The sequence below is a fragment of the Chrysoperla carnea genome, chromosome 1 (assembly GCF_905475395.1).
Source record: "Chrysoperla carnea chromosome 1, inChrCarn1.1, whole genome shotgun sequence".
Classification (NCBI taxonomy): Eukaryota; Metazoa; Arthropoda; class Insecta; order Neuroptera; family Chrysopidae; genus Chrysoperla; species Chrysoperla carnea.
In genome coordinates, this window is record NC_058337.1 from 11,382,995 (window position 1) to 11,399,367 (window position 16,373).

General features: G+C 28.4%; 3 protein-coding genes across 5 annotated transcripts; 1 reads left to right on the forward strand and 2 right to left on the reverse strand.

Moving 5' to 3' along the window:
* Positions 1 to 4,069: 4,069 nt before the first annotated feature.
* Positions 4,070 to 7,519, reverse strand: LOC123299060 (gastrula zinc finger protein XlCGF26.1-like). Its single transcript, XM_044881212.1, has one exon. It carries the CDS (start codon positions 7,517 to 7,519, stop codon positions 5,726 to 5,728), a length of 1,794 nt encoding a protein of 597 aa, XP_044737147.1. The 3' UTR covers positions 4,070 to 5,725.
* Positions 7,520 to 9,262: 1,743 nt separating this feature from the next.
* On the reverse strand, positions 9,263 to 12,086 carry LOC123305578. Of its 2 annotated transcripts, none has more exons than XM_044887348.1 (4): positions 11,995 to 12,086; positions 11,232 to 11,391; positions 10,107 to 10,471; positions 9,263 to 9,915 (listed from the first exon to the last, which is right to left on the reverse strand). In XM_044887348.1, the coding sequence occupies exons 1-4, from the start codon at positions 12,070 to 12,072 to the stop codon at positions 9,331 to 9,333; spliced, it is 1,188 nt and encodes a 395-aa protein (XP_044743283.1). In that variant the 5' UTR covers positions 12,073 to 12,086; the 3' UTR covers positions 9,263 to 9,330. The 2 variants fall into 2 exon arrangements, with proteins under 2 accessions (XP_044743283.1, XP_044743284.1); XM_044887349.1 differs by lacking the exon at positions 11,995 to 12,086 and adding an exon at positions 11,510 to 11,555.
* A 266-nt stretch (positions 12,087 to 12,352) lies between these two features.
* On the forward strand, positions 12,353 to 15,219 carry LOC123305566. 2 transcript variants are annotated; one of them, XM_044887320.1, is made up of 4 exons: positions 12,353 to 12,465; positions 13,069 to 13,228; positions 13,989 to 14,353; positions 14,545 to 15,219. In XM_044887320.1, exons 1-4 carry the CDS (start codon positions 12,388 to 12,390, stop codon positions 15,127 to 15,129), a joined length of 1,188 nt encoding a protein of 395 aa, XP_044743255.1. In that variant the 5' UTR covers positions 12,353 to 12,387; the 3' UTR covers positions 15,130 to 15,219. The 2 variants fall into 2 exon arrangements, with proteins under 2 accessions (XP_044743255.1, XP_044743256.1); XM_044887321.1 differs by lacking the exon at positions 12,353 to 12,465 and adding an exon at positions 12,905 to 12,950.
* The last annotated feature ends 1,154 nt before the right edge of the window (positions 15,220 to 16,373 follow it).

Below are 16,373 nucleotides of genomic sequence, written 5' to 3' on the forward strand. Positions count from 1 at the left end.
TATTTTAATTGAAATTGAAATATTTGTGTTGACCTTGTTCTTTAATTTGTGTTAAAATTATACGTCATGCCTTTTCCAAACTGAATCAATTTTGAAGGCCATCAAAAGAAAGAAACATAGCTAAGAACGCTCTCCGTTAAATTACCTTCCAAATGAAACCAAAACAATTAAAATCGGTTCATCCGTTTAGGCGCTTCGATGCCACAGACAGGCAAACACACAAATAGCGGTCAAACTTATTACACCCCTTTTTTTAATTCGGGGGTTAAAAAGGCATTTTTAGTTTAATTTGGTAGCAAAAAGTTTGTTTTGTTAAACAATATTTCATAGTTATCTAAATATGTGTTAGTAATTTTGTTGATGTAATTTTACTAATTATTTTTATTTACCAGTAGCACTCGCGTCAACCGTTCGGTAATCTTTAGTCGCGTGGTAAGAGATTTGCTCAAGCATTCTACACATGCGTCAAATATTTCACGCGTAAAATATTCTTTAACATTGTAAATCATAACTTCTACATAGTTTTAAATAAATGTATTTTTTAATACCATAGCTAATTAAAAATAGTTTATTGCGTGATTATTGAAAGATGTTTCAGAGTGAAAATATTAGAGCAGAGAAATAATCGAAATGATTAAATTCATTATAAATAATTTTACCATATTCCAAGTCGCAAGTTCTATCACAAGTTTTTTTTAACTTACTGACTCTCTTACTGGCAGGGCTGCCAGTAGAGCCAACTTATTTTATACCGCTCGGTCACTGAAATTATACAGAATCTAATCTCATTATACAAAGCGACAAAATTGTTAAAAAATAGTCTGTAAACAGTTCCAGTAGCAAGTGGCGATGGGTTAAAAAGTCACTTTTACGTTTACTTGTAATGCTAACGAATATTACTCAGAGAGCGACAATTTCGATTAAGAAATGTTCGATCTCTCGTTATCTCAAATCGATATTTTAACTCTCACAAGATTTACTTGTAGTTTGAATTTTTATTTTTGTATCCAATTATACGAGGCAATCCGCTATATCAACTGGATACATAAAATAACCATATTATACACTTTTTACTGGAGAGAAATTCGTTCCGTTGTAGACTTCCGATACACTGCGCACTGCCAAACGCAGACACACGCGTCTGACTCATACTTAAAAACTGAAGTGAAGTAAAATGAGTAATCGCGATATTCTATTATGCCTATTAGCTAAAAAAAAAAAATTGAAGAAGTAGAAATTCTATTTTAACAATTGATGCTTGATGGTAATGCTGAAGTCCATTATTTAAAACAAGGAAAGATGAAGGTTTCTTTGCAAAACTTATCAACTCCTTCAAGTTGCAGCCGCAGTGACGCATCTACGACAATACTTGCATTAGACTTCATAAGAGCAGTTTACTGCGTCAGCCCTTAAAGGAATTAATGATGTCATAAAACGTGATAAATCACTGCCATTTTACTACTGCAAGTACTGGCATTTTAGAGATAAGCTACTATTAGAGTTTTGGTCACGTGATCAAAATCAAACAGCGACAGTTTTATATCATTTCGTGCCAATTATTAATATAAATAAATTATTCAACATAATTATAAAATGTTGTGTAAAATTTTGTTAAAAAATGGTAGGCATTATAGAACGGCCAATAATAACAGATTTCTCATATGACATTATATAGTCTACCTCGTCGAGTACTCAAAATATAGCTTATTACAAGCTACGAAAGCGTAAAAGTTTGCGATCCTAGGTGTGATAGCATTTGCAATAAAAATTGCAAAAAGTCATAAAAAGTGAATTTTTAATTGTTTTATACATATTGTTTTATTGTATAAAAATAGACAGCAAAATAGAGACGCCTACGCATTGGCAGACGGTTTCATGTAATATTTAAGTGTTTATAAATAATTTGAAATTGTATAAATGGACAATTATTTTTAAAACCGAATATTCCATTCCTAGCAATGAAAACGAAAATTTTTTAAAAATATATTGTATAAAATGACGTAACAAATAGGGAACGCAAACATATTAATTATGAAAACGTTTTTAATGTTTAATGGTATTATTATCATAGGCATTATACATTGAAAATGTATGCATGAAAAAATTGAATTTTAGTTTTTGGCGATTTCAACAATGTTTTTCCATTGCAATGATACGTTTTTATTTTTTTAAATTAAAATATACATCCTTACGAAGAAAATGAGATCATGTTCAACTCTTTGCGATGAAAAAAAATAGATTGTTCATCCAGCTAAAGAAAGGGGTGGTTTTTGCTAAAAAATTGAATATCTCAAAAACTATTCAACTTTTTTAAAAAAAGCACGTTTCCTGAAAATTTCAAAATTTTCCGATTTTTTTTCTAAAAAAAAGAAGTCAAAAACAAAAAAATTAGTTTTTTTAAATTTTACTCGTTAAATTTGAGGTTATGTAAAAGAAATGGTAAATACAAAAGTTATAGATTTTTTTATTACCAAGAACTTTCCAATTTAACTTTTTTCTAAAAAATAAATACTTTAGCCACAAATCGCTAAAAACCATTTGTTACGCCTTTTCACCCCCCGGCGCACCCCTTTTCGGCTAAATCCAGCTGTTTTAAGTTTGTTTCCTGAGTTATATATATTAATATTATGTCCTACACAAAAAAACGGGCCCGATCCTGCAACTAATTTTTTCCAAATTTAACTAATATCAGAGGTATTCAGATTGGTGTATAAATTAAGAAGGCATTGTTGTTTCAGAGAGGACCATGTATGTACATCATAGACATAGGAAAAGTAAGGACGGAGTATAAAGCTGTATAATACATTTGTATAATGGTCTCTCACTCTCTGATACAATTACACTTTTCCCGCTACACGAGCGCCATTATAGCACTTTTATTAAATGCTATTTTGTGGACACTTTTTGAGTCAAGAGTCAAAAGATCGTGTAAGATTGTACTCCTTCCCTCTACCCTCCAAGTTTTAACAGAAGTGCGCAAAGCAATAAGAATAGGATAGATATATAAACATCAATCCCCCAATTTCAGAACTGGTATTTGATGTTAGCAGCTGAACACTTTTTTACTTTAGCCCCTATCTAAGGGTACGTTCCGAAATACACTGAGACCAATGTAAGATATGACATTTATTCAGTGTAGTGCGAAGCCGTTCCTTTTTAGTCAGCTATACTGGTTACTGGGCCAAGCAGGACCAAGCTGGGGCCATCTTAGTCTTCATCACAACTATAGATGACGTCGCCCAGAAGCTAAGGAAAGTCGGTGGTACTCGTTATGACACTATTTCCGAAAAAAAATATCGATCCTAAGAAAAAAATGATAAGGATTAAAAGTGTAGGAAATTCAATTTCAAAAAACTTTGGTAATAACCATTTTTCGTGTAAAATTAAAAATAAACGAGTTATGTAACAAACAATAATCACGACCCCCTTTTTTCGAGTCTAAATCGAAAAATATCGATCCTAGGAAATAATTGATAAGAACTAAAATTGTATAATTGTAAAGTTGAAAATAAACGTGTTATTTAATAAATAAAATACATACAAACTATGTCAAGACAGTGTGAAAATATGAAATACTTAATAATTGACATCATGGGCTACTAGCCAGTAAAAATAGTTTTTAAATTACTTCAAATATGGTGACTTTTTAACCATTTTTTTCATAGTGTTTTTTATTATTAAAAATGCGTAATTTTCGAGTTACCTAAATTTTCATAAAAAGTTAACAAAAAGTATTTCAATTTTTCATGAAAAAGATCTATTGCTGTTCTTTAAAAAAAAGAAAAGTTAATCTTTTTAAGTTAAACTTTTATTATTATCACGAGACATTCTAGTCGGATTAGTAAATTTTAAGGCAAGCTTCTTCATGAGGTTACATCTTTAGGCGTGAATTATTCTTTCTATTGGATAAATGAAAATGAAAATGGATTATATACAGGAAATAATTTTAAATTAAAAGAAGTTAAAATTCTAATTAATTTGGTTTTATTGTATAATGTGTAGGATGATTATTTATTTTAAGTACATCATTTTTAAGTATTGTACATGATTAAAATTAAAAAACCAACATTTATTCTTTACACTTTATTTTAAACTACTTTATTTATCATTTTTCCGATACCATCAATTTCACTTTCAATTACATCACCTTTTTGTAAATATAGAGGAGGATTTCTAAACACACCCACTCCAGCAGGTGTCCCTGTTAAAATTACATCACCTGGGTATAATGTAAATAACCTAGAAAAAAATCGAAGGTGTTATTATAAATCTAGTAAATTATTAGTGTAATTACCGATGAAATCTCAACGCGATTTACTGACGTAATTTACAATTATTCGTTTGTGAGCTACTATGGCCAACAATCTGAACACTTTCGATAAATAGCAGTTTTCTACATTTGCTCACATCAGGCCCGTGTCCAGGAATCATCCCAAGGTGAAGGGTTCAAACTTTTGTTCATCATGCTAGGCCATAAAGTCAATAAAGACAAGAAACTATTTTTTAAAAACTTTTCCAAAACTCTGTACGCGACCTCATTTTAGACGACACAAAAATGGACTTTGATTTTCAAAACCCAAACAATCCCACCGTGTGTAACGACCTGGCTCACATTTTTTTGAATTTTTCCCGAATCATAAACACAAGATGGCAATCGAATTAATTAATTTGAAATTCCTTCACTTCCATGTTGATAAGAAAAATTCCCTGACCGTTTTTATTATCATAATTTGTGAAAACACACCCAATAATAAACCATAATTGCAATTTTACCGTTTTCCTGGATATTCTTATGAATTGGAAAATAAAACCAAAAAATATAAAAATAAAACACGAGATGGCGTTCTACTTTACTAGCGTATAAAGGAATCGGGTTGGGTGCTGCAAAATGAACTCCTGGACCAAATAACAAATATTTCCACCAGTTCCTGAAGAATTACTGAATTACTTAAGATAATACTTTTTACTCGTAAGTATGATGAAGAGAGTGCATTTGCAACGCAAATTCTAAGAGGCCTAGAAAAAAACAAAGATGATGACAATGAAAAAGACATTTTCACATGCCCGGAAGATGACGACGATGAAGAAGGAGAAAAGGGAAACTAATACTTTTGTTTTTAAAATAATAAAAAATACGGTTGGTTGTATGAAAACTTTTTGTGAACAAAATTTGTCGTAAATTTTATGCTCTACGATTTTCATAATAAATGTTAACACCATTGGAGCAATAGAAACCGAGATAAACGCGAAAAACTGATTTTTGTAAACATTGGCCTTGAATAATTTACGGCGCAGGCGCGAGATTTTATGAGACTTTTGAGACCACTTAAAGAACACCAAAATGAAGGGCAGATTATTATCTCTCACTCTGAGGTGAAATCCTAACATGACTGCATTATATCCGAACATTTTCATTTAAAATAACGCATTTAATCATCAAAAAAAAAAAAAATTATAATGTTTAAAATTAAATTTTTCTGGTATGAGTTTGTTTATGGGCAAATTAAATCGCTTCGGAGAGTAAATGATTTATCACAAACTTCACAAGAAAAGTTTTTCTCCAGTGTGAGTCACTTTATATGCTTCTAAACCGTTTTTCTGAGGAAATGATTTATCGACAAGTTTGAGAGGAAAAAGGTTTTTCTCCAGTATGAGTCCGTTTGTGATACTCTAAACCTTTTTTGTAAAAAAATGATTTATCACAAACTTCACAAGAAAAACGTTTTTATCCAGTATGAGTCCGTTTATGTGTTGTTAAATTGCTTCGCTGAGTAAATGATTTATCACAAACTTCACAAGAAAAAGGTTTTTCTCCAGTATGAGTCCGTTTATGTGCTGTTAAAGTGGCTCGGTGAGTAAATGATTTACCACAAACTTCGCAGTAATTAATTTTTTCTCCAGTATGAATCCGTTTATGTTCTTTTAAACGGGTTCGCCGAGTAAATGATTTATCACAAACTTCACAAGAAAAAGGTTTTTCTCCAGTATGAGTCCGTTTATGTTTTTTTAAACTGTCTTGGTGAGCAAATGATTTATCACAAACTTCACAAGAAAAAGGTTTTTCTCCAGTATGAGTCCGTTTATGTGCTGTTAAAGTGGCTGGCTGAGTAAATGATTTATCACAAACTTCACAAGAAAAAGGTTTTTCTCCAGTATGAGTCCGTTTATGTTTTTTTAAACTGTCTTGCTGAGCAAATGATTTACCACAAACTTCACAAGGAAAAGGTTTTTCTCCAGTATGAGTCCGTTTGTGATACTCTAAACCTTTTTTGTGAAAAAATGATTTATCACAAACATCACAAGAAAAAGGATTTTCTCCAGTATGAGTCCGTTTATGTGCTGTTAAAGTGGCTGGCTGAGTAAATGATTTATCACAAACTTCACAAGAAAAAGGTTTTTCTCCAGTATGAGTCCGTTTATGTTTTTTTAAACTGTCTTGCTGAGCAAATGATTTACCACAAACTTCACAAGGAAAAGGTTTTTCTCCAGTATGAGTCCGTTTGTGATACTCTAAACCTTTTTTGTGAAAAAATGATTTATCACAAACATCACAAGAAAAAGGATTTTCTCCAGTATGAGTCCGTTTATGTGCTGTTAAAGTGGCTGGCTGAGTAAATGATTTATCACAAACTTCACAAGAAAAAGGTTTTTCTCCAGTATGAGTCCGTTTATGTTTTTTTAAACTGTCTTGGTGAGCAAATGATTTATCACAAACTTCACAAGAAAAAGGTTTTTCTCCAGTATGAGTCCGTTTATGTGCTGTTAAAGTGGCTGGCTGAGTAAATGATTTATCACAAACTTCACAAGAAAAAGGTTTTTCTCCAGTATGAGTCCGTTTATGTTTTTTTAAACTGTCTTGGTGAGCAAATGATTTATCACAAACTTCACAAGAAAAAGGTTTTTCTCCAGTATGAGTCCGTTTATGTGCTGTTAAAGTGGCTGGCTGAGTAAATGATTTATCACAAACTTCACAAGAAAAAGGTTTTTCTCCAGTATGAGTCCGTTTATGTTTTTTTAAACTGTCTTGCTGAGCAAATGATTTACCACAAACTTCACAAGGAAAAGGTTTTTCTCCAGTATGAGTCCGTTTGTGATACTCTAAACCTTTTTTGTGAAAAAATGATTTATCACAAACATCACAAGAAAAAGGATTTTCTCCAGTATGAGTCCGTTTATGTGCTGTTAAAGTGGCTCGGTGAGTAAATGATTTACCACAAACTTCACAATAAATAGGTTTTTCTCCAGTATGAATCCGTTTATGTTCTTTTAAACGGGTTCGCCGAGTAAATGATTTATCACAAACTTCACAAGAAAAAAGTTTTTCTCCAGTGTGTATTCGTTTATGTTCAATTAAACGGTATTGATCAGCTAATTTTGCATGACAAACGTCACATGAAATATTCTTGTCTTCTTTTTGAATTGATTGATGTTCTAAATCATTTTCATCAAATATTTCATCTTTTATAATAAATTCTGTATTTAATTGATGTTCAAGTTTAATTTTTTTATATTTATCCATGGAAACTTCTTCATTAAAATCAATCCGTTTGTGTTTTGCTGTAACATTTTTTTCTAGTATTTCCTTTTTAATTATTTCATGATCTTCCGTTGTATTATTTTCTTCTTTAATTGATTCATGTTCCATAGAATCACTTTCATCAAATATTTCATTTTTAATTATAAATTCACTGTGTAACTCTTTTTTAAATTTAAAGTTTTGATCTTCCGTTGTATTATTTTCTTCTTTAATTGATTTATGTTCCATAGAATCACTTTCATCAAATATTTCATTTTTAATTATAAATTCACTGTGTAACTCTTTTTTAAATTTAAAGTTTTGATCTTCCGTTGTATTATTTTCTTCTTTAATTGATTTATGTTCCATAGAATCACTTTCATCAAATATTTCATTTTTAATTATAAATTCACTGTGTAACTCTTTTTTAAATTTAAAGTTTTGATCTTCCGTTGTATTATTTTCTTCTTTAATTGATTTATGTTCCATAGAATCACTTTCATCAAATATTTCATTTTTAATTATAAATTCACTGTGTAACTCTTTTTTAAATTTAAAGTTTTTTCATCGATAAAAGAATGATTATTTACATTATCAAATAAATTATTTTCCATTTCTTTTATTCGGTTCACTCAAATTATGACAATATACCAAAAAGGTTTGATATTACTTCTATGCAATTTACAAATAACGCCATTCGCAATATTTTTAAGAATGGAGGCTCAAAGACTATAGGATAGACAAGAAGCAGAAGTATAATTATAAGTGACATCTGGAGTCTGAGGCGATCAACATACGCTGAAATCTCGTATCCTTGTTACATTATGGGAACTTTTTAGATAAATTTAGTTCCGATTCTGCTACCTGTAGCGCTGATTTAAACAAAAACAAAGAAAAAATATATGTTGTACTCTATGTTATCGACTATAAATAGTTTTGTCTACTGTCATTATGTTTATTTACAAAATAATTTTTGTATAGATACCATAGAATATATAACCTTACGGATAGAATGTAATCTCAACTAATTTATCAAATTGTGCGCTACAGACGTCTAAAGGTTGAACTAAAATTAATTTAGCAGGGAACTCCACCACATATTATTTCCTTTTAAATTGTTTATATTAATATTATTTAAATGTTATATGTAAACAAAAACAAATACCAATTTAAATAAAATAATTTTATTATATACATTAAAAATACATAACAATAAATAAATAAATACATTAAAAAAAAAAACAAACAAAAAATACATTACAATACATTTTGTTAAAATATATCCCCTTAAGGACCCACAATAAAAATATTTAGCTAGATTATAAAATTATTAATTAGCTAGACCGGTTTCGATTGCTTTGGCAATCCTCTTCAGTAGCATTAAACCTCTTAAAATTAAAAAATCTTAAAATTAGAAAAATTAAAAAATATTTAAAAAACCGAAAGAGACCGCATCACACTGAAACAAATAATAATAAAATATTACCCTTAAAATTAAAATAAAATTATTTACCCGATTATAATAATAATAAATCTTTAAGTTACACCCTCTAAAACAATGTAACTGCCTGCTTTCACCTAAAACACAATAAAATATTAAGTTTTAATCCTAAGATAGGATTATCGTTATAAATATGTCAAAAAACCAAGGGATTAAACCTGAAAATAAAATATAAGATAAAACATTACAATAAATAAATTTACATTAATTTTCTAACAAAATATTTTAATAAAATTAAATGGGACGATTTTAGGACATCCTCACTATATCTAACAACCGAAAAATACCCAAACATAAAAGATTTGTTAATTATTTACTTTTTAGCATGTTTGTACTGGTCATGCAACTTCTTCGCGATTTTATACAAGCTACTACTATTGAAAGGCAAAGATCTTAAATCTTTACCGGCCAATATACTATTAAATCCGTTAAAATAAGTGAACACAATCATCTTGCAAAAATTATGCACAATATTAAATTTCAACTCCGTAGAATGCTCGCATTCTACGAAGTTGAAATTTACGTTCTGAAAAACCGTTTTCCTAATCACTTTTAACAAATGTTTTTTGTTTGGGTCATTTTTCAAAATAAATTTGGCAATATTATACGCCTTAGTCATATTTAATAAAAATTTACTATTTATATAATTAAGCCTAGTAGCAACGGCCCCCCCAAACTCTTTTTCGCGCACAAAATTTAAAAATTCATTTTCCTCCTCCTGCTGCAAAAACACATTATACTTACACTTCTCACACTTTTTTATTTTAATGTTTTTTAAGATGTACCCGCCTACATATGCAATAGCATTTTTTTCTAAATCATTGAAAATATTACTCAAAACTTCAGATGGAATCTCAACCGCTGTAATCTCCGCTTCTCCTCTCTCCTGATTTTCACTCTAATAAGAAAAAAAAAAACATTAGTAACAAATAAAAGTAATTTTTTGTAACTGTTTTCAGAAAATTTTAAAATCGATAAAAATAACTATTCTAACTATAATTTTTTAGAAACGTAGAAACATAATCAAGTTCTTAAATAAATTTAACAAAAGTTATCAATAATTGTTAATAATCAAAAGTTATTATTTACCTGTAGGATAAATGTTTGCAATGGAATCAGCAAATCCGACCCATCATCTTCACAATTCCCTCCCACAGAATGTTTACTAACTAAGTTAGTGACCAGAAGAGATTTGTAAAACGGTCCAAAAGCATGGCACGATGGATTCGACCACCGACTTCCTCGTTGACAAACTTTACCGAAAAAATTCTCTAAAGGATCTTGGTTCAAAAACCTGGGAACCAACGTCTTTATTCCAAGATCCTTTAATTTATTCGGACCAGGAACAGCTAATTCTTTCAAACTACCAGGCTCTTGAACCAATTCATTTGGCCTTGAAACATTCACCTCCAAAGTAGAATACGCCTCTTCCACATCTGCATTTCTCTGGACTTCTGGAAGAGTAAAAATAAATATGATATAAAAAACCATTTTTCGAACACGAAACGTCTCCTTGAATCATAGTTTACTTGATTCGAATGAAAAATTTCCTATTTTTTGATTATAAATATAGCTTTACAAATTAATTTCCTTTAAATTTCGTATTCTAATAGTATTTATTCTTCGATTATTTGATAATCAAAAGTTTCATAAATATTTGCAAAAAATAAAAATGGTATTTTATTGAAAATAAAATTTGTAATAACACTTTCGATCTTCTAGATCTAGAGTAAAAAAAAAAAAATTTTAATAATGAAATTATAAACAGACTGTGTTCTTAAAAACAATTGTCAATTTAAACAAAAATTGAAATAATTGTTTTATTTTAGAAATACCGTTTTGTAATTTACACAAAAATGAATTTAAAAGCTACATATCGAACATATTTAAGTGACGTATAATATTTATTTTTTTTAATGGTACGATCAACTACTTATTATCGATTATTTATTAACAATCAACTATCCTACAAAATAGAACTCGTGTATCAGAAATTGGCATAAAATTAAAATAATCGGATTCAAAAAAATTCAATTTGAGTTTGTTTATTTACATTGAGTTGATTGGTAATAGTAAACTTATACAGTTATAAGATTACTTTCAAAATTAAAAAGCGTTCATATAAAGAAAACGTTTTTGTAAAAAATTATATTCTTTTGATCACGATTTATGTTATTTTATATAACTTCATTGGATTATAACTATTTATCTTACCTTTATTAACCGGCAAAGCAGTCTTTTTAAGATTTGTAACATTGTGAAATGTAGCATATTTCATTTCTTCCGGAAAGTGTTTATCGCAAATACGGTAAGATTTTCGTTTTGAAATATCCAAGTCCGGACGTCCAATGAATGTAGCCCAAATCTTAAATCGCTGTGGACAAAAATAATAGTTATCATTTGCGTTTGTATTGAAACTTCTTAAAAATTACACGTCTTAATTATAAGAAACTATGTATTCGACCACTTAATTTAGTGAAATATAATCATACCATTTATAAAAATTTTTGTCATTAAATGATGTACACATTTATTAACAATATTCCAATAATTCACACATTAGATTTTTTAGGTTGGAATTTTGTGTTTTTTTTATTAAATTTATAAAAAAAAAACTAAACAATTGTAAGAAATGACATACTTGTTGACTTAATTTAGTAAATATACTCAACTCATGCCATCATTGGAATTTATTATTTAAATAAACATTTATTAACAGTAACATGATACGTCCACATGAGATTTTTAGGTTAGGTTACAATTTTTTGTATTAAAATTTATAAAAAACCAAACATTTTAAAATTGTAAGAAATTATGTATTCGTTCAACTTAATTTATAATGAAATATACTCATTTCATGATTGGATATCTTTTTAGAAATTCAATAATGTACACATTTAATAACAATAATCTAATATTTCCATATGAGTTTATTAAGTTAAAAATTCAATAAATAATAATTTGAATATGTACTTACATTATCGCCAGGTAACACATGCATTTTTGTTTCACTAACTTTACTTTCGCATCCAGGTACACCACAATTGATTCCCATTTTTATTTATTAAATATTTTAATAATTCACAAATAATAAATTTAAATGTATCTATCAGTATCTATCATACGCTGAAATCTCGTATCCTTGTTACATTATGGGAACTTTTTAGATAAATTTAGTTCCGATTCTGCTACCTGTAGCGCTGATTTAAACAAAAACAAAGAAAAAATATATGTTGTACTCTATGTTATCGACTATAAATAGTTTTGTCTACTGTCATTATGTTTATTTACAAAATAATTTTTGTATAGATACTGATAGATACATTTAAATTTATTATTTGTGAATTATTAAAATATTTAATAAATAAAAATGGGAATCAATTGTGGTGTACCTGGATGCGAAAGTAAAGTTAGTGAAACAAAAATGCATGTGTTACCTGGCGATAATGTAAGTACATATTCAAATTATTATTTATTGAATTTTTAACTTAATAAACTCATATGGAAATATTAGATTATTGTTATTAAATGTGTACATTATTGAATTTCTAAAAAGATATCCAATCATGAAATGAGTATATTTCATTATAAATTAAGTTGAACGAATACATAATTTCTTACAATTTTAAAATGTTTGGTTTTTTATAAATTTTAATACAAAAAATTGTAACCTAACCTAAAAATCTCATGTGGACGTATCATGTTACTGTTAATAAATGTTTATTTAAATAATAAATTCCAATGATGGCATGAGTTGAGTATATTTACTAAATTAAGTCAACAAGTATGTCATTTCTTACAATTGTTTAGTTTTTTTTTTATAAATTTAATAAAAAAAACACAAAATTCCAACCTAAAAAATCTAATGTGTGAATTATTGGAATATTGTTAATAAATGTGTACATCATTTAATGACAAAAATTTTTATAAATGGTATGATTATATTTCACTAAATTAAGTGGTCGAATACATAGTTTCTTATAATTAAGACGTGTAATTTTTAAGAAGTTTCAATACAAACGCAAATGATAACTATTATTTTTGTCCACAGCGATTTAAGATTTGGGCTACATTCATTGGACGTCCGGACTTGGATATTTCAAAACGAAAATCTTACCGTATTTGCGATAAACACTTTCCGGAAGAAATGAAATATGCTACATTTCACAATGTTACAAATCTTAAAAAGACTGCTTTGCCGGTTAATAAAGGTAAGATAAATAGTTATAATCCAATGAAGTTATATAAAATAACATAAATCGTGATCAAAAGAATATAATTTTTTACAAAAACGTTTTCTTTATATGAACGCTTTTTAATTTTGAAAGTAATCTTATAACTGTATAAGTTTACTATTACCAATCAACTCAATGTAAATAAACAAACTCAAATTGAATTTTTTTGAATCCGATTATTTTAATTTTATGCCAATTTCTGATACACGAGTTCTATTTTGTAGGATAGTTGATTGTTAATAAATAATCGATAATAAGTAGTTGATCGTACCATTAAAAAAAATAAATATTATACGTCACTTAAATATGTTCGATATGTAGCTTTTAAATTCATTTTTGTGTAAATTACAAAACGGTATTTCTAAAATAAAACAATTATTTCAATTTTTGTTTAAATTGACAATTGTTTTTAAGAACACAGTCTGTTTATAATTTCATTATTAAAATTTTTTTTTTTTTACTCTAGATCTAGAAGATCGAAAGTGTTATTACAAATTTTATTTTCAATAAAATACCATTTTTATTTTTTGCAAATATTTATGAAACTTTTGATTATCAAATAATCGAAGAATAAATACTATTAGAATACGAAATTTAAAGGAAATTAATTTGTAAAGCTATATTTATAATCAAAAAATAGGAAATTTTTCATTCGAATCAAGTAAACTATGATTCAAGGAGACGTTTCGTGTTCGAAAAATGGTTTTTTATATCATATTTATTTTTACTCTTCCAGAAGTCCAGAGAAATGCAGATGTGGAAGAGGCGTATTCTACTTTGGAGGTGAATGTTTCAAGGCCAAATGAATTGGTTCAAGAGCCTGGTAGTTTGAAAGAATTAGCTGTTCCTGGTCCGAATAAATTAAAGGATCTTGGAATAAAGACGTTGGTTCCCAGGTTTTTGAACCAAGATCCTTTAGAGAATTTTTTCGGTAAAGTTTGTCAACGAGGAAGTCGGTGGTCGAATCCATCGTGCCATGCTTTTGGACCGTTTTACAAATCTCTTCTGGTCACTAACTTAGTTAGTAAACATTCTGTGGGAGGGAATTGTGAAGATGATGGGTCGGATTTGCTGATTCCATTGCAAACATTTATCCTACAGGTAAATAATAACTTTTGATTATTAACAATTATTGATAACTTTTGTTAAATTTATTTAAGAACTTGATTATGTTTCTACGTTTCTAAAAAATTATAGTTAGAATAGTTATTTTTATCGATTTTAAAATTTTCTGAAAACAGTTACAAAAAATTACTTTTATTTGTTACTAATGTTTTTTTTTTTCTTATTAGAGTGAAAATCAGGAGAGAGGAGAAGCGGAGATTACAGCGGTTGAGATTCCATCTGAAGTTTTGAGTAATATTTTCAATGATTTAGAAAAAAATGCTATTGCATATGTAGGCGGGTACATCTTAAAAAACATTAAAATAAAAAAGTGTGAGAAGTGTAAGTATAATGTGTTTTTGCAGCAGGAGGAGGAAAATGAATTTTTAAATTTTGTGCGCGAAAAAGAGTTTGGGGGGGCCGTTGCTACTAGGCTTAATTATATAAATAGTAAATTTTTATTAAATATGACTAAGGCGTATAATATTGCCAAATTTATTTTGAAAAATGACCCAAACAAAAAACATTTGTTAAAAGTGATTAGGAAAACGGTTTTTCAGAACGTAAATTTCAACTTCGTAGAATGCGAGCATTCTACGGAGTTGAAATTTAATATTGTGCATAATTTTTGCAAGATGATTGTGTTCACTTATTTTAACGGATTTAATAGTATATTGGCCGGTAAAGATTTAAGATCTTTGCCTTTCAATAGTAGTAGCTTGTATAAAATCGCGAAGAAGTTGCATGACCAGTACAAACATGCTAAAAAGTAAATAATTAACAAATCTTTTATGTTTGGGTATTTTTCGGTTGTTAGATATAGTGAGGATGTCCTAAAATCGTCCCATTTAATTTTATTAAAATATTTTGTTAGAAAATTAATGTAAATTTATTTATTGTAATGTTTTATCTTATATTTTATTTTCAGGTTTAATCCCTTGGTTTTTTGACATATTTATAACGATAATCCTATCTTAGGATTAAAACTTAATATTTTATTGTGTTTTAGGTGAAAGCAGGCAGTTACATTGTTTTAGAGGGTGTAACTTAAAGATTTATTATTATTATAATCGGGTAAATAATTTTATTTTAATTTTAAGGGTAATATTTTATTATTATTTGTTTCAGTGTGATGCGGTCTCTTTCGGTTTTTTAAATATTTTTTAATTTTTCTAATTTTAAGATTTTTTAATTTTAAGAGGTTTAATGCTACTGAAGAGGATTGCCAAAGCAATCGAAACCGGTCTAGCTAATTAATAATTTTATAATCTAGCTAAATATTTTTATTGTGGGTCCTTAAGGGGATATATTTTAACAAAATGTATTGTAATGTATTTTTTGTTTGTTTTTTTTTTTAATGTATTTATTTATTTATTGTTATGTATTTTTAATGTATATAATAAAATTATTTTATTTAAATTGGTATTTGTTTTTGTTTACATATAACATTTAAATAATATTAATATAAACAATTTAAAAGGAAATAATATGTGGTGGAGTTCCCTGCTAAATTAATTTTAGTTCAACCTTTAGACGTCTGTAGCGCACAATTTGATAAATTAGTTGAGATTACATTCTATCCGTAAGGTTATATATTCTATGGGCGATCAACTATTAAGTTTGTAGGCCTTTGCGGGTATGGCTATTAAGTTTAACTACTTTGCGGGGGTGACTATTAACTATTAAGTTTGAAAGCCTGACTCGGTAGAGGCGCTGAAACTCGTATTCTACGATTTTACATTAGCTCATATGGGCTGCTTCTCCTCTATCTTTGTGGAGGCTAAGTATCTTAGGGTGCGTTCTATTTTACACTGCGAGGACTGTACTGCAGGGTTGCCAGAAAGTTTTCATTCAAGTCGCCCCATCTGTGGTCGAAAGTCGCAAAATATTCGCAAAAGTCGCAAAAGGAATTGATTTTTCTAAATAAAAATGCTGAGAAGAACTAAAATAAATTTTTGTATTCTCTTTTTCAGAGTCAAAGGAAAACTTAAGAATATGAATTTGATATATATCTTTA